The sequence below is a fragment of the Oncorhynchus mykiss genome, chromosome 20 (genome assembly GCF_013265735.2).
Source record: "Oncorhynchus mykiss isolate Arlee chromosome 20, USDA_OmykA_1.1, whole genome shotgun sequence".
NCBI lineage: Eukaryota > Metazoa > Chordata > Actinopteri > Salmoniformes > Salmonidae > Oncorhynchus > Oncorhynchus mykiss.
Window position 1 is genome coordinate 20,765,668 of NC_048584.1, and position 18,986 is coordinate 20,784,653.

The following is an 18,986-nucleotide window of genomic DNA, read 5'->3' on the forward strand; positions in this document are numbered from 1 at the left end:
GAATGAAATTCCACAAATTAACGTTTAAGAAGGCACACATGTTTATTAAAATGCATTCCAGGTGAGTACCTCATGAAGCTGGTTGAGAGAATGTCAAGAGTGCAATGCTGTCAAGGCAAAGGATGGCTATTTGATTTGTTTAACACTTTTTTTGTTTACTACATGATTCCATATGTTATTTCATTTCATGTCTTTGCTATTATTCTACAATGTAGAAAATAGTAAAAATAAAGAAAAACCCTTGAATGAGTAGGTGTTCTAAAACTTTTGACCAGTAGTGTGTCTTTAAAAATTTCTTTGAATACATTTGCAAACATGTTTTCGCTTTGTCATTATGGGGTATTGTGTGTAGATTAATGAGGAAAACATTGATTTAAGTAATTTTAGATTAAGGCTGTAATGTAACAAAGGGGAAGGGGTCTGAATACTTTACGAATGCACTGTATTAGGAGTGGAACAGTCTGACCTATAACAACCTTCGTAGTAATCACGTTTCCAATTCACATAAGGTGTGACCACTGATAATGTTAGCATGTGAGGTCGGAAATGCATGTGCTCTTTTGTCAACGACTTTGGGAGAATCTCAATTGCATACTCCTCGCGTACTCCCCTCAAAACCCATTGGATGAGAAAGCCAGAGGAGAGAGGACTCGAGGAGTATGCAATTGAGAGTCTGCCATAGACGGAAGTTAGATTAACTGATTTTCATGATCATACTGTAAATTACTCCATGTGTTGAAATAACACCCATTCTCCCTCTGTGTAGCCATTCCAAATCTGTCACAATGTTATCAGAGAAAGAATATATGTCTTTGCACAGAGTAGTAGTAATATTGTGTCTTTATTAAGCAATCTCTTTAACCACAGTCATGTGTATGGATTAAATAGGCCTCAGAAGTGAGAGGAATGCAGCTGTTAAAAACTCAAAGAAACACCATAGCCTTTTTATATACAAGTGAATGGGGTGGACATGTGCAATAGGGGCCGGGGCCGGGGTAGGCAACTAGATTAGATTCAGACGCGGGACTATTTTTTTCCCGGAGCGGATGGTCGGGGGTCCCCGGAACATAATCATTTGTACGCTGCAAATTGACCACAACTAAGCCCAAAAAAGAGATTGTATTTGAAAAAAACAACTTTCATACCTTGATTACATTGAGACATTATCACCTCTTTTTATTTGTGGGAATACTTGGGAACAAATGTCCTAAATTAAACACATTTTGGGCTGAATTCCAGGTGATGTTAGTCTTCGACAAAACGAAAACCAAACATTTTTTGGAGGCCCCGCCCCCCGAAAAAACACTTGTCGCTCGGTTTCGGCCCACGGGCCGGCTGTTGCCAACCCCCGACAGAGAGGATAGCGGGTGGGGTGGTGGCATTAGTACATGTAACCTTTGGAGTAGGGCTGGGCGCCCATGTTTGGTGGGGCTTGTTCACTGGGGTAGGAGGCCCCCTCGTCCATGTGGGACAGGGGCACAGTGTCCTCCTCGTTGACGTAGCGCTCAAACTCTGCCTTCAGGCTGGGCCGCTGGTTGTCGGGGAAGGCCAGGGAGATGAGAGCCTCGGGCTCGCACACAAACTTGTAAACATAGCGCTCCCCTGCCACCTGCCAATACGAAGGAAAGGAATTCCTTTGTTAGGTATGTTCATTAGTCGGTGTTGTTATACTAATGCAAGTGTGTGTAAAAAATCGAATCAAATAAATCCGATATACACATTAGCCATTTAATGTAAAATATTGCTTCTAAACGAAATGGAAGAGCCAACCATATGATCGGCAGACCCATCGCTCTGAGACACATTTGATCTACTGAATAAAGCATATTGTACAGCTAGGTTTATAAATGCCTTTAGTTTGAACCTTTTGCATAATGCCCTTCTCGTAGTAATAACGCAGGGAGCGACTGAGCTTGTCATAGTTCATGGCTGGACGGTTCTTCTGCATGCCCCAGAGCCTGGCCACCTGAGGAGAGAGGGAACGAGGGAGGGAAGAGAGCAAGAGGTGGTTACATCTGGGACTGTTCAGCTCCAGGCCCTCTGCTCTTCACGGGTGAATGAACACACATTAAAGGAGACAAAGTTTTTAACATCTGCCAAAGGACACTCCTATTATATTATTTTATGGATTGAGGACCTGTGTATATATTCTATATTCATTTAGCAGGGGTGGCACACCGCGGCTTAATTGTTGCCCCCTCTGCCCAAATTCTTTTGGGGCTATATATGTATTTTTGCGGAGACGCACTTTCAAATGGATAGTCGTATAGGCTCAATGACTGGAAGTCTATGGGAACAGCTAGCATGTCGTTGCGCAATGGAATAGCTAGCATATAACTGCGCTAACGCTAGTAGTAATCTTAGCCTCCCCGGCCACCACTGAAGAAACAAATCCTAGGGGGAAAGCTGCTGGGGCCAATATGAATGAATTCCAAATAATTTGCCCTGTAGGGAACAACACCATTTTTCTTCCTTCTGCCTGCAAATCTCCAAAGCCACCACTAGGGGATCCTCGGTGACCAGTTTTGAGGCTCTTTCTCTCTGAGTTAACTGGCTCATCATATCAAAAGCCCCCACATGTGGATTCACTTCCTTTTTATATAACCCATCACCACTTTAATGCAACCAGAGTCCCACAATGTGCACAGTGAAATGACCCTGGTGCCAGGTTGTCATAGAGGCAGCATCGTGAAATATTGTCTCAACCTCAAGTTGAACTCCCCACTGACAGCCTGCTAATTCCAATACCTACGAAATGTCTCACATCTCCAAACGAGAACAGAATGGAACCGCGCCGTCTGAGATGTGTGTTGATGACAAACAGCCTGGTCACTATAGGAAGACTTGAGTGTGGATAGAGGACACGTTGAGAAGGCGTAGTCGACTCCTGACTTAGGGGTTTAGGGAATGCTGATTTCCCTGAGCAGACTACTCTCTCGGATCCTGAGTGGACACTCAACCTTAGCTGCTCTTGTAGTATGAATTATTTATGTACAGTAGCCAGATAATGGAAGTATCATTGTATCAGAATGTTTTCTAAATGTCTTGTAAATTCAGTTATCTGTTTGAGTAAACTTCAAGTCAACAGCTCAACTTCAAAAGCATCTCTCAACCAGTCCATTTACTTATAGGTGATGTGTAGTGAATATGAGGTGATGGAGCTCATCTTCCATTTTGTGTGTGTATCTCCTGTTATTAGGTGTGGTAAATAATGCATGGAGGTTAATGGGCAACTGGCAGTTTAGATCAGTGCACGGCCCCAGAGATGGCTTAGAAGGGTGGAGGGGGGAGCAATCTCAAACATTGAAACCTTTTTCTAGAGAAAGCTCAATCAGTGTTAAAGGGGCAATCAGTGCTTGAAACCATAAAGTGTACTCCTCTCCCCTGCTTCGGTAAAAAGTTGGGGTTGGAGAAATCCAACCACTCTCAAATTCATCAACAGAGCTATGGACTTACCGTCCATGACCGTCCATCAAAATGATAGTGTTAGCCATGTTTTGAGGCTATATACCCACATAAAAAATACTGCAGTTTACTATAGAATACAACAGTACTTACTATAGAATTATGTAGTAAACTGTAGAATACTATACTAAACACTAGTATACCTATAACATGTGTAGTACTTACTAGAGAATGTTGTAGTATATTGTAGAATACTATAGTAAATACTACAGTATACTACTTACCACAAACACTACCGTAATGTTTGCAGAAACACTACAGTATTTAATTTGCATATACCCTGCCCATTCCCCTCCCCATATCCAAATTTGTGCCACCCATAAGTGAGAAACCTAAAAGCCAATTATAGACCATATATTGTGTTCCCTACAGGTTATCAAAAGAGCAGGAGCTCTGAACTGTCCGTTTAGACCTAAGTTTTACCCAGCTACAGATTGGGAAAATTTGCTCTTTCAAGTATTTTGTCCAGTAGGTTTTCTTCGCTATGTCAAAGATAATAAAACAAAAACACTATAGTAAATACTACAGTAATGTCAGCAAAAACTCTACAACAAGTACTACAGTCCATACTATACTATAATACACTATAGTATATACAGTGCCTTCAGAAAGTATTCATACCCCTTGACCTATTCCACATTTTTGGTGTTACAGCCTGAATCCCCATAATCCCCATTACACACCTTACCCCATAATGATAGAGAACATGTTTTTATACATTTTTGCTCATTTATTAAAAATGAAATACAGAAATATAAATATTCATACCCATTTGCTCTAATGCTCATAATTCATTTGATCATCCTTGAGATGTCACTACAACTTGATTGGAGTTCACCTGAGGCCAATTAAATTGTGAAATGATTTAGAAAGAAACACACATATGAGGTCCCATAGTTGACAGTGCATGGCAGAGCAGAACCTATACCATGAAGTCCAAGGAACTGTCCGTAGCTCTCCGAGAGAGAATTGTGAGGAGGCACACTGTATATCCTTGGTCCTTCGTACAAAATGAATTGGCTGAGATGGGAGAACTTTTTTTTTGTTTGTTTTTAATTTTTACCCCTTTTTTCTCCCCAATTTCGTGGTATCCAATTGTTGTAGTAGCTACTATCTTGTCTCATTTCTACAACTCCCGTACGGGCTCGGGAGAGACGAAGGTTGAAAGTCATGCGTCCTCCGATACACAACCCAACCAGCCGCACTGCTTCTTAACACAGCGCGCACAGCGCGCATCCAACCCGGAAGCCAGCCGCACCAATGTGTCGGAGGCTACACCGTGCACCTTGGTTAGCGCGCACTGCGCCCGGCCCGCCACAGGAGCCAATTGTGCATCGCCCCACGGACCTCCCGGTCACGACAGAGCCTGGGCGCGAACCCAGGGACTCTGATGGCACAGCTGGCGCTGCAGTACAGCGCCCTTAACCACTGCGCCACCCGGGAGGCCCGAGATGGGAGAACTTGCCAGAAGGAAAACAGTCTCTAAAGCACTTCACCAATCTGGGCTTCATGGGAGAGCGGCCAGATGGATGCCAGTCCTGCGAAAAAGGTACTTGAGCACGCCTGGAGTTTGCAAAAAGGCACGTGAAAGACTGAGAGCATAAGCGAAAAGATTGTGGTCTGAATGCAAAGCGCCCACCTAACACCATCCCTACCATGAAGCATGGTGGTTGCAGCATCATGCTATGGGGATGCTTTTCGACTGCAAGGACTGGGAGACTGGTAAGGATAGAGGGAACAATGAATGGAGCCAAATACAGGTCAACCCTGGATGAGAACCTTCTTCAGAGTGCAAATGACCTTAGACTGGGGCAAAGATTTACTTTCCAACAGGACAATGACCCCATGCATACATCCAGCAAATCTGGAATGGTTTCAGGACAAGAATGTGAAAGTCCTATAGTGGCCCAGACTTGAATCACATTGGAAATCTGTGGAAAGACTTGAAGATTGCTTTTCACCACCGCTCCCCATCTAATGTAACAGAGCTTGAGAAAATGTGCTAACATTTCTAAAAACATGTTTTCACTTTGTCATTATGGGGTATTGTGCGTAGATGGGTGAGATTTTTTTTAATCCATTTTGAATTCAGGCTGTAACAAAACTGTGGAATAAGTCAAGTGATATGAATACCTTCGGAAGGCGCTGTACTACAGTTTTTTTCTTACTACAGTATTTATACTGAACAGAAATATAAATGCAAATGCAGTGTTGGTCCCATGTTTCTTGATCTGAAATAAAATAATTTTCCATATGCTCAAAAAGCTAATTTCTCTCAAATTTTGTGCACACATTTCTTTACGTCCCTGTTAGTGAGCATTTCTCCTTTGCCAAGACAATCCATCCACCTGACAGGTGTGGCATATCAAGAAGCTGATTAAACAGCTTAATCATTACATGGGTGCACCTTGTGCTGGGGACACCAAAAGGAATTTAATGTTCATTTCTCTACTATAAGCCGTTTTAGAGAATTTGGCAGTACGTCCAACTGGCCTCACAACTGCAGACCACATGTAACCAAGCCAGCCCTGGACCTCCACATCCGGCTTCTTCACCTGCGAGATCGTCTGAGACTAGCCACCCATACAGCTGATGAAACCAAGGAGTATTTCTGTCTGTAATAATTCATTCTGGGGAATAACTCATTCTGATTGGTTGGGCCTGGCTCCCAAGTGAGTGGTGAGTGGGCCTATGTCCTCCCAGGCCCACCCATGGCTGCACCCTTGCCCAGTCACGTGAAATCCATAGTTTAGGACCTAATTTGTTTATTTCAATTGACTGATTTCTTTATGAGCTGTAACTCAGTAAAACAATTGAAGCTGTTGCATGTTGTGTGTATTTTTTTGTTCAGTATATATTCTAGTAAACTGTAAATACTACAGTAAATTCTGTAAAAACACTACAATGAATACTATAGTATTTAAACATAGCATACGATAAAAAAAAATTCATGTGGGTAGTGTTTTAACTTTTTTTTTTTTACAATTACTTTGTTTACAAACATTGGAGTAAAACGAGCTTGTATTTTGGGTTCTGATGTGGTATGACAGTTGAACTAAGTTCATTAGGCGTTTCTAAGTGAAATGATTCAAGACTGGGTCCATAATTATTCATTTATAAGCCCAGAAAGGAATGTAGCAACTGCAGATTGCCCCTTTACGTACCTCTTACGTCTGACCCTGCAACACATAGCAGGGGGAACTACTTCTAATGGTCAAGCCTATAATGTTTCTTAACAAAGAGAAAATATCCCAAATTGGGAGATGCCATTACAAGGCATGAAATACCTCTTATGTCTGTCTCTGACCTCCCAAACAAGCGAACTTAGCCTTGTTCTAACGGTTAAGCCTACTTCTAACAATTATTTCCAAAGAGGACGTGATACAATTTGTTTTACAGTAGATATAGTTCCGCTAGAGATGTCATTACTGTCGTTCTAGTTACTCTAGATCTCGACTAGTAGATTGGACCTTACCTCCTCAGGCTCGATGAGTTTGAACTCCATGCCGCGGCCGGTCCAGGCGATGAAGTGGGCGTTTCCCGGGTCATCCAGCAGGGCCACCAGGAACTGCCAGAGCTGCAGGGATCCCCGGCGCTGGTAGGGGGCCCCATCACGGAACACGCTTCCCCCCTCCTGCTTCACCTCACCTGGAGAGGAATAGGGACACCGGAGGTTGGACTAGGCTGTAGGCTCAGGCTGGTTTAAGGAAATAGGCAGCTACCATTGACATAAGACCGCTATTAACAAGCATGGTAATGTGGGCAAAGCTTGTTTACCATTACTAATAGGATATGGATAAGACTGTCATTTTGGGTTGAGTCCAATCAATGGCTGTCTTGACATGCTTAAGACACTGTAGTAACTGCAACCATGTGAGGGAGAGTTGATTATCTTGAGAGTCAGGGTGATGGTGCATTTCAACTGAGGTTTTACCCCAAATGATCCTATTTTTTGGGGGTTTCCATCTATGCGGGCCGGTACCCGTGACTCACTGGGTCACGGCTCCGGCGGATCTGCTTTAAGGGAAGGCCCTGGGTACTTTTCAGCTTTCATTTACATAGCAGCGGCTAACTGTGAACTTTATTTAACACCTTCTCACAAAGCAACAGTCTTGAATGATGCGGAGGTTGTTGCTTCTGCTCGCCGCGAGTCTTTAGTTTGCCACCAATGCTCCTTATAGGACACATCACTGCACTCTATACTCCTCTGTGAACTGGTCATCTCTGTATACCCATTGCAAGACCCACTGGTTGATGCTTATTTATAAAACCCTCTTAGGCCTCACTCCCCCCTATCTGAGATATCTACTGCAGCCCTCATCCTCCACATACAGTGGGGCAAAAAAGTATTTAGTCAGCCACCAATTGTGCAAGTTCTCCCACTTAAAAAGATGAGAAGAGGCCTGTAATTTTCATCATAGGTACACTTCAACTATGACAGACAAAATGAGAAAAAAAATCCAGAAAATCACATTGTATGATTTTTTTATGAATGTATTTGCAAATTATGGTGGAAAATAAGTATTTGGTCACCTACAAACAAGCAAGATTTCTGGCTCTCACAGACCTGTAACTTCTTCTTGAAGAGGCTCCTCTGTCCTACACTCGTTACCTGTATTAATGGCACCTGTTTGAACTTGTTATCAGTATAAATCAGTATAAAAGACACCAGTCACACTCCAAACTCCACACTCTTACTGACAGTTGTGGCTGCTTTGTGTGATGTATTGTTGTCTCTACCTTATTGACATCTCTGCTGTTGACTGTTCCCAATAATTTTTGCTGCATGTTTTGTGCTGCTACCATGCTGTGTTGTTTTGTGTTGCTGCCTTGCTGTGTTGTTGTCTTAGGTCTCTCTTTATGTAGTGTTGTTTTGTCTTATATTTATATTGTATATATTTTTATTTTTAATCCCAGCCCCCCCATCCCCACAGGAGGCCTTTTGGTAGGCCATCATTGTAAATAAGAATTTGTTCTTTACTGACTTTCCTGGTTAAATAAACAAAATAAAAAGTGTCACACGCCTGATGGAAACGCAGTAACACTAGAGGCACCATTAACATAAAACAGTGGTGACCCACTGGTGTGGGGGTAAGTCCCGTATGTGTGGGATAAGCACCGTATGGTCTGGTGTGGATAAGCACCGTATGTGTGGGAACTTGGGGCAAGCCGCTGTAAGTAAATGGTACTCTAACGCAGTGTGTTTTGCCGGTTCAACCCTCAAGCTCTCCCCTCACGCCAATCACCCCCAGCGCACAATGGGAAACCGACTGTCACCTTGCTCTCCATGACACAGGAGCCTGGTCCCTACCTCACACACGGGGAAACAAAACCCGCTAACTCAGCTCCAACCAAGAGCCTGTCACGCAAAAAAACCAACTCTAAAGCTTATTGTTCAGTCAGCGACACTCTATCTGATACGATTGGCACTTATAGTGTGCTGATACCAAACGGAGAGACACGTGATGTGATTGAATGGATTCTGTTATGGAGAACGGACAGTGGACACCCTCAGTGCCATCACCCATAACCATTATCTGATCTCAGTGACACCTATTGAAGTGGATTGGAGTGTGCAAGTTTTAGGCTCTGTGTCTTGAGCTGACTCCTGGACGGTCGATAGCAGGTTGTAAGGCTCACCTTCGAATTTCTCCGGAACGACGCAGGAGTCGTTTTCAAAGAGATAGCCTGTAAAACAAGACAGGTGTTATAATTAGTTCCTCAAGTTGTCCTGTGTGGCTTTAACTTGTATGCCAAATCTTGAATCACATTGTGGCAAAATGAATGAGTATGAAAACGGTGAATTCGCCCATGACACATGTTGAAGTGGTTGAGAAGAGAACACTCTTTATTGGATGTGCTCATCCACTTCAACACAAATGAGTAGAGTACTTAGTGAGAAGGGGAGGATTCCTTCCTGTAAATATCTCAAAAGGACCCCATCTTCCTTCTTCCTTTTGTTTTCATATTTCATTTGAAGTGTTTAATACTCTGATGATCCTTAGTAATACAGTCTGTCTTGGGAATGGCTGTTCAAGGGCAGCTCCTGAGTTCTCACTTGTTTAAGAAATGATCCTGGACAATAACTAGAATGGTGTGACAAACAAAGGGAGTGAAGAGGAGGAGTGTTTTTCTTTTCTCAAGGAAGAATACACAGGCTTTTTCCAGTAGAAATGTTTATCCAGAGATCCTTGAGGCAGGAAAAGGGGCCAGAGCCTCTGCCAATGGAAACATAGCGACACCTCCGGTTAGCCAATGGAAATACGGACACTGGGCCGGTTAGCCTATGACCGCAATAATACAGCCAGTAGCAAGGCCTCATTTAAATAAATAAAAAATGGGAGAGGGAGATTCGGTACATGTAGTATGCCCCTCCCATCTACAGTGCAATGAACCGGGGGCACAGACTTTTGGTAATAAGGCATGAATGTAAAACAAACACACAAAAAACATGCTGCAGTCATAATGCATTATAACACTAGTCATACGTGTCTATGAAGTATCTATGAAGGGTTTATACGTGCTTCTGACAAGTCATAATTCGTATAACTTAGTTACCAGAGTTTTTGCTTTACCTTCATTGTTGTGCTGGGGGTTGGGGTTGGGGTACCCCTCGTTGTGGTGGTACATTGAAGGACATCCAGGCACGTCTATAGGACAGAAACACAAGCATACACCTATTGCTCAATACAGTGTTAACTTTTTCAATGTACAGATGGGTTTTCTTCCTCAGTCTATAAATACCAGGCCAATATCCACAGGGAGAGAGAGAGTATTAATGTGCATATTTTTGGTTTGATCGCCTCTAGCCCTGCAAGGACAAAACCGTTGTTTGTCATAATATCACTTGTCCTCGAAAGTATTTTTAGGCCATGAGTAAGCACCTAGTGGGGAGCAGCAGTATAGCGTAGTACAGTGGTAGAGAATGGTGAGTCTGCGGTGTCGGCACTCTGCCCATCCAACTGGCATTAGTAATACAGGTCAGTAACTGGACACACCCTGACATCCAGCCACACCGCAAATGGATGAGATCTTTGTATGTCTATCAATCCTAATCAAATCTTTTAATCACATTTCTATTTCCGGAAGTTGTATAAATTGAAAACCTCTCTCATCCGGGGTGGGTGGTAGATGTTTCTCCTTGTTGCTAATGGTTGTGGTCCGGTTGGTGACGACCTGGTCTCATCTCATATACAGTATAGTGTATGTGTGCCTGTGTGAGTGAGTGCATGCGCATGCATCGGTGTGTTTGTTTGTATGAGTGGCCAAAGGGCAAAAGCAGGCAAAAGTGGGTGAAGCTCTAGTCTCCTGCACCTCAGCAGTGTGGTGAGTTTGGTGACTCACTCCTGGGGAATTCAGTTGCAGTGCCGTGGCTCTGATAAGATGTCACTGGGGGAAATCAGACTCTTCATTCCCGGGCCAGCACTCTATCACACTGTAAATAATATCACTGCCAGCCAGTGATGGGGAGATTTGGGGCGATAGCACCAGTGTCAATTGTGTGCTGGTTGGTGTAGCTAGCTTTAGTAGACACACATTATTTTACGAAACGGAAATGTAAATGTAAAAAAGACTTTATTCGCAAGCCTGAACCACATAACTGCTTAAGGCCTAGTGGCGCACTTATCTATCATTTTGATTTGATTTGGTCATGTTAGGACTATTAGGTCCTTGTGATAGAATTTCTGAACAGGCAAAATAGCTGGCCAGCTCTTATTTGTGGCACAACACTCAGGCAGGCCCACCAGCCCCCTCAACTCCTCCTCCTACCAACAGAGTCCAGTTTATCCACAGACATCTTTTTTTTTCTGGCAGATTCCTTCAAGCACCAAGTTGAACTTTCTAAGCAGTATCCGGCTTCTATCAAAACATAAAAAAGTCAAAAGAATTTAGATCGTCGGTCTTATTGTATTGAGATGTGTGCTGGTTTCAGCGCTGGGAGGCTCACTTTGTAGCTGTGTTTGTCCACTGTGCCCATAAGACCCAAGGGAAACACAACAAAGACAGCTCTGCTCCCAGTTGACTGTCACTTATATGCACAACATCCATGACATATGTCGCTTATACACCGTGTTGCATTTCCAGCCCTTGTGTTTGCATCCTAGCACTGCTTAAAGGGAACCGCCAGGGCTTTGGGGCTGTGCTGTGGTGGTAGGGATGGTTCTCAGTTTGTTGTTGCCAAGGCCCATAGCTACCCCCACCCTCTCCTTCCCCCTCCCCTCCACATCCCAGCCAGTGAGAGGTTCGGGTTACTGCGGCCACGCTCATTTTTCCATTATGAGTTCATCTGCCTGCAGAAAGAAAGCCGCTGTTGCAACCCAACACCCCAGAGTGCTCCACTGGGGACTCTAGTCTTTCCAGTGCCCTCCATTTTCTCAATGAAATTCCTCTGCCTTCCTTTCGGTGAGACGAGCGCGCGGCGAGAGGGAGTGGGGAGGAGTGTAGAGGAGGGGAAAAAACAGAATTACAGACGAGTCGAGACCTTTTTTGCAAAGTGTCAGGGAGTTGAAAGGAGGAGTTTGGAGGTAGGGAGGGGGTAGGGAAAAGTCTGTTGTAGATATAGAAGTGTCTGCTTTTGGACATTTTGTTCTAAGGTTAGCCATACACAGGTTGGCTCAAAGGAACTTTTGTAGGACCGAGAGCAAAAGCCACAAAGCAATATGTACATAACATTTCAATGCGTAGGTAATTGGGTTGTATACATCCTACGTCCTACAGAAGGCCTACATGTTCTTTTGAGTGACATAGGATTAGTTTGGGTATGTTTTGCAGTGTTCGGTGTGTTGTGATTTGTCAGGGAGGAATGATGCTCAGTGACTTCCATTAGAGATTAGCTTCTCTCCAAAAAAAACCCATTACCTATTCAATATAGATAGACTATTTATGCTAAAGGGATTGCTGCCATTCAAAACATTCTCATACTGTATCTCTGTCATTCTGCTCTCGGGCCCACCATGATTGAATTACTCACCAGGCTCATAGGTGTAGTCAGTTGGCTCCTGCTTCACCATCATGTGGGCAGGGGGGAACCTGTGAGGATGGGGGTGGGAGTTTTGGGGTTGGTGAGGTGGGTGCCTTGATCCATGCCCTGGCCCAGGCCCGTGTCCTTGTCCTGCCATGTGGTCTGCCCTCTCATACAGAGGGTCCAGATACTCCTGCTTGAAGCTCTGCTGCAGGTAGGGTAGACAGGGTTCTGAGTGCTGCCGATGGTAGCCACCCCCGCCACCACCACCTCCACCTGGTCCTCCACCGCCACCACCTCCGGCTGGGGCAGCGTGCATTCGCTGGAAGGCCTGCCCTTGGGGGGGGAACCCTGGGGGGCACATGTCTGCTGAGGGGGCCTGATACCTGGAACTGAGAGAAGGGAAGAGAGGGCAATGAAAAACTATCAGTATCAAATGAAACTTTATTTGTCACATGCGCCATATACAACACCGTGAAATGCTTACTTACAAGCCCTTAACCAACAATGTAGTTCAAGAAAGAGCTAAGAAAATATTTACCAAATAACCTAAAGTTAAAAATAATAAAAAGTAACACAATAAAATAACAATAACCAGGCTATATACAGGGGGTACTGGTACCGAGTCAATGTGCGGGGGTACAGGTTAGTCAAAGTAATTTGTACATGTAGGTAGGGGTAAAGTGACTATGCATAGGTAATAAGCAGTGAGTAGCAGTAGTGTAAACACAAATGGGTGGGTGAGGGGTCAATGTAAATAGTCTGGGTGGCCATTTGATTAATTGTTCAGCAGTCTTATGGCTTGCGGGTAGAAGCTGTTAAGAGGCCTTTTGGTCCTAGACTTGGCGCTCTGGTACCGCTTGCCGTGATGTAGCAGAGAGAAGAGTCTATGACTTCGGTGACTGGAGTCTTTGACCATTTTTTGGTCTTTCCTCTGACACTGCCTAGGATATAGGTCCTGGATGGCAGGAAACTTAGCCCCAGTGATGTACTGGGCCATACACACTACCCTCTGTAGCGCCTTACGGTCAAATGCCGAGCAGTTGCCATACCAGGCGGTGATGCAACCGGTCCGGATGCTCTCGATGGTACAGCTGTAGAACTTTTTGAGGATCTGGGGACCCATGGCAAAACTTTTCAGTCTCCTGAGGGGGAAACCCAGCCACGAGCTGTGTTGTCATGCCCTCTTCACGACTGTCTTGGTGTGTTTGGTGCATGATAGTTCATTGGTGATGTGGACACCAAGGAACTTGAAACTCTCGACTCGCTCCACCTACAACCCCGTCGATGTTAATGGGGGCTTGTTCGGCCCGCCTTTTCCTGCAGTCCACGATCAGCTCCTTTGTCTTGCTCATATTGAGAGTGGTTGTTGTCCTGGCACCACACTGCCAGGTCTCTGACATCCTCCCTATAGGCTGTCTCATCGTTGTCGGTAATCAGGCTACCACTGTTGTGTCGTCAGCAAACTTAATGATAGTGTTGGAGTTGTGTTTGGCGACGCAGTCGTGGGTGAACAGGGAGTACAGCAGGGGACTAAGCACACACCCCTGAGGGGCACCAGTGTTGAGGTTTAGTGTGGCAGATGTGGTGTTGCCTACACTTACCACCTGGGGGTGGCCCGTCAGGGAGTCCAGAATCCAGTTGCAGAGGAAGGTGTTTAGTCCCAGGGTCCTTAGCTTAGTGATGAGTTTTGTGGGCACTAAGCTAAGGGGTTTGTGTTGAACGCTGAGCTGTAGTCAATGAAAAGCATTCTCACATAGGTGTTCCTTTTTTCCAGGTGGGAAAGGCCAGTGTGGACTGCGATTGAGATTGCGTCATCTGTGGATCTGTTAGGGAGGTATGCGAATTGGAGTGGGTCTAGTGTATCTGGGATAATGCTGTTGATGTGAGCCATGATGTGAGTGCTTCAGGGTGGTAATCATTTAGGCAGGTTACCTTCGCTACCTTGGGCACAGGGGCTATGGTGGTCTGCTTGAAACATGTTGGTATTACAGACTCGGTCAGAGAGAGGTTGAAAATGGCAGTGAAGACACTTGCCAGTTGGTCCATGCATGCTTTGTAATCCATCTGGCCCCGCGGTTTTGTGAATGTTGACCTGTTTATTAAAGGTATTGCTCACATCGGCTACCGAGAGCTTTATCACACAGTCGTCCGGAACAGCTGGTGCTCTCATGCATACTTTAGTGTTGCTTGCATTGAAGCGAGCATAAAAGGTATTTCACTCATCTGGTAGGCTCGCGTCACTGGCAGCTCGTGGCTGCGTTTCCCTTTGTAGTCTGCAAAAGTTTTCAAGCACTGCCACATCCGACAAGCGTCAGAGCCGGTGTAGTATAATTCAATCTTAATCCTGTATTGACACTTTGCCTGTTTGATGGTTTGTCTGAGGGTGTAGCGGGATTTCTTATAAGTGTCTGGATTAGTGTCCTGCTCCTTGAAATCGGCTGCTCTTGCCTTTAGCTCGATGCGGATGTTGCCTGTAATCCATGGCTTCTGGTTGGGATATGTACGTATGGTCACTGTGGGGACGACGTTGTCATTGCACTTATTGATGAAGCCGATAACTGAGGTGGTATTCTCCTCAATGCCATTGGATGAATCCCGGAACATATTCCATTCTGTGCTAGCAAAACAGTCTTGTAGCGTAGCATCCGCGTCAAAAGCACATTATTACCCACCAAAGCACATTGTCACCCACCAAAGGCATGCACTGTTTTGGCACAAGTTTAAGTATTTCGTACAGTACAGGGGGTAATACCTGGTGTTCATGGGGTAGTTGTTGTGGCTGGGAAGTGGCTGGGAGGCAGCAGGGTGGTTCATGTTGTAGGCCATGTTGTCAGGCCTTCCACCAGCGCCTCCGACTTGCTTGGGGGAGTAATGGTGCTGCATGGGGGACATGGGTGTCCCTTGGGTGCAGGAGCTCTTATTTGGTCCTGGAGCCCTCTTCTGCTCGTAGGCACTGGAAAAAACACACACAAACATGGTTTATGAATCCCAATGTGGTTTATGAGCAATACCATGGCATCAGTAGTAGGCCCTAGCATTAATAATACAGGTCAGTAAGCCAAACTGGGCTTATGGAGGATGGCTGTTTTGTAGATACTGGCGTTGTGGTCAATAGCGTGTGGTCACTCTCTTTGCCGCACTGACTTATGCCTGATAATTGACTGGAATTGGATGACTATTGACTTGCTATGGACCGTCTAACTCTAAAATGTTTGTAAACGGGCCATAATTAGCTGTGTACTATACAGTGGCAAGACAAACCATGTGAACCCTTTGAAATTACCTGGATTTTTGCATAAATTGGTCATCAAATTTGATCTGATCTTCATCTAAGTCACAACAATAGATAAACATAGTGTGCTTAAACTAATAACACACACATAATTGTATTTTTCTTGTCTATATTGAGTACATAATTTAAACATTTACAGTGCAGGGTGGGAAAAGTATGTGAACCCTTGGATTTAATAACTGGTTGACCCACCTTTGGCAGCAATAAACTCAACCAAACGTTTTCTGTAGTTGCGGATCAGACCTGTACAACAATCAGGAGGAATTTTGGACCATTCATCTTTACAAAACTGTTTCAGTTCAGCAATATTATTAGGATGTCTTGTGTGAACCGCTCTCGAGGTCATGCCACAGCATTTTAAATCAGGTTGCGGTTAGGACTCTGACTGGGCCACTCCAGAAGGCACATTTTCTTCTGTTGAAGCCATTCTGTTGTTGATTTACTTCTGTGTTTTGAGGCAGTGTCCTGTTGCATCACCCAGCTTCTGTTGAGCCTTACATTCTCCTGCAAAATGTCTTGATAAATTTAGAAATTCATTTTTCTGTCGATGATAGCAAGCTGTCCAGGCCCTGCAGCCCTAAACCATGATACTCCCTCCACCATACTTTACAGTTGGGATAAGGTTTTGATGTTGGTGTGCTGTGCCTTTTTTTCTCCACACATAGTGTCGTGTGTTCCTTCCTTCCAAACAACTCAACTGTAGTTTCATCTGTCCACAGAATATGTTGCCAGTAGCGCTGTGGAACATCCAGGTGCTCTTTTGCGAACTTTAGACGTGCAGCAGTAGTTTTTTTGGACAGCAGTGGCTTCTTCCGTGGTGTTCTCCTATGAACACCATTCGTATTTAGTGTTTTACGTATCTTAGACTCATCAACAGAGATGTTAGCATGTTCCAGAGATGTCTGTAACTCCTTTTAGCTGACACTCTAGGATTCTACTAAACCTCATTGAGAATTCGGCTCTGTGCTCTTGAAGCCACTCCTAGGGAGAGTAGCAACAGCGCTGAACTTTCTCCATTTATAGACAATTTGTCTTACCGTAGACTGATGAACATCAAGTCTTTTAGAGATACTTTTGTAACCCTTTCCAGCTTTACGCAAGTCAACAATTCTTCATCTTAGGTCTTCTGAGTTATCTTTTGTTCGAAGCATGGTTCACATCAGGCAATGCTTCTTGTGAATACCAAACTCAAATGTTGTGAGTGTTTTTTATAGGGCAGGGCAGCTCTAACCAACATCTCCATTCTTGTCTCATTGATTGGACTCCAAGTTAGCTGACTCCTGACTCCAATTAGCTTTTGTAAAAGTCATTAAACCAGGGGTTAACATACTTTTCCCAACCTACACTGTGAATGTTTAAATTATGTATTCAATAATAGACAATAAAAATATCATAATTTGTGTGTTATTAGTTTATGCACACTGTGTTTGTCTGTTGTTGTGACTTGGATGAAGATCAGATCAAATTTTATGATGAATTTATGCAGAAATCCAGGTCATTCCAAAGGGTTCACATACTTTTTCTTGCCACCGTTGTGCTGACATGGGTACCTGGCGTAAGGGCACTGCTCTCCATTGGGGTAGGTGAAGGTCTGCTTGTGGCTACAGGATTGGCTGGGGTCGGAACCTGGGCTCTGTGGTTCCTTCTTGATGGTCACTGGCGGGCTGTGGAATGCCACTGCTGTAGAAGAAACAGAGACCCGAAAAGGAGGTTGGCGCACATGGATAATTTTATTTTCCCCTCTGTGGTGTTGTCAAGCTCAAAGGCTAAGCAAATACTTCTGATCCACACAGGAATCTCTAATACGAGCCAGAACACTCAAGTGACAGTCAATTGAAAACAAGGGATGCAGACAGACACATCTAAACACACGTATAACATGTGCGTACACACATTCCCGCAGTTCATTTGGAAGCCGTTGGTGTCCTCGCCCACTTTTTGTCCTCTCCTCCAGACACAACACCAGCCATAACATCCTATGTACCAACACAAAGTCAAGCCAAACCTAAACAACGACAGTGGCCAAGACACTGTCTTTAGATGAGCAAAAGGCAATGTAACACTTTGGTCAGCATGATGTTTGACTGAGACATAATACATTCTTTATTTCCTTGGCAGACAATGTTATATCATTTTTTGGTATTTCAGTTAAGAACTTTCTTTTCCAACGGGAAATGGCTAGATACAAATGTTTTTTCTTGGTTTAGTTCTTCGTTTGCAAACATTCTGAGCTGTTTATTAGACGCTTCTTTTCTGCACAGTCTATATTTTTTTCCCGTGTCCAATCCAAACTCCACCTAAGACGTCTACTGTCTTTCAAGCTCCTCTCTTGGTGAGGACCTTTGTCTAAAAGGCCACACAAATCACCAAAAGTGGGGCTTCAAACTGTGCCGAGAATGTGTTTATTATGTGAGGGGAGGTTTTCACCGACTGTACAGCACAGGATGTTTTTCTGGCCCTGAGAGGGTAAACAGCAGCAGCTGTGCACTTCCAGCTGGTGAGGCCTGTGTGTGTGTGTGTGTGTGTGTGTGTGTGTGTGTGTGTGTGTGTGTGTGTGTGTGTGTGTGTGTGTGTGTGTGTGTGTGTGTGTGTGTGTGTGTGTGTGTGTGTGTGTGTGTGTGTGTGTGTGCACTGTGTGTGACTGCAGTGGGTGTGGTGCTGACAGAACAGGCCCCGCTGAAACCCGAGACCAGGTAATTACGTACTGTCTGTATCCCATTCACAAAAAGGGAGGAGAAAAAATGCGGCGACTGACTGTAAAAGGCTGCGAAAGGAACTTCTACAGCTATTCAAAGAGAGCAACACAGTAGAATAGAAGGCTAGAGAGGAATGGAGAGAGGCCAAAAGAAAGAGACAATCGGGGAGAAATGTAGACAGAATGAAAGAGACTGAGAAAGAGAGAAAGCGACACACAGAAAGGCAGGCAGGCAGGCAGACAGACAGAAAGAAAGACAAAAAGACAGGCAGGCAGACAGACAGAAAGAAAGACAAAAAGACTGGCTGGCAGACAGACAGAAAGAAAGACAGGCAGGCAGACAGAAAGAAAGACAGGCAGGCAGACAGACAGAAAGAAAGACAAAAAGACAGGCAGGCAGACAGGCAGACAGACAGACAGAAAGACAAAAAGACAGGCAGGCAGACAGAAAGAAAGACAAAAAGACAGGCAGACAGACAGAAAGAAAGACAAAAAGACAGGCAGGCAGACAGACAGAAAGACAAAAAGACAGGCAGACAGACAGACAGAAAGAAAGACAAAAAGACAGG

At 44.4% G+C, this 18,986-nt stretch overlaps 1 protein-coding gene across 2 annotated transcripts in view; it reads right to left on the reverse strand.

Moving 5' to 3' along the window:
• Positions 1 to 455: 455 nt before the first annotated feature.
• Positions 456 to 18,986, reverse strand: part of LOC110499110 (ETS translocation variant 4) — a 41,388-nt gene continuing 22,857 nt past the window's right edge. For both annotated transcript variants that reach the window (XM_036955959.1, XM_021576022.2), the window contains 8 exons: positions 17,273 to 17,402; positions 15,183 to 15,383; positions 12,437 to 12,819; positions 10,041 to 10,115; positions 9,106 to 9,153; positions 6,941 to 7,113; positions 1,865 to 1,966; positions 456 to 1,609 (listed from right to left, as the gene is read on the reverse strand). In XM_036955959.1, coding sequence (XP_036811854.1) covers positions 1,382 to 1,609; positions 1,865 to 1,966; positions 6,941 to 7,113; positions 9,106 to 9,153; positions 10,041 to 10,115; positions 12,437 to 12,819; positions 15,183 to 15,383; positions 17,273 to 17,402 — 1,340 coding nt within the window. In that variant the 3' untranslated portion in view covers positions 456 to 1,381. The remainder of the gene's footprint in view (positions 1,610 to 1,864; positions 1,967 to 6,940; positions 7,114 to 9,105; positions 9,154 to 10,040; positions 10,116 to 12,436; positions 12,820 to 15,182; positions 15,384 to 17,272; positions 17,403 to 18,986) is intronic.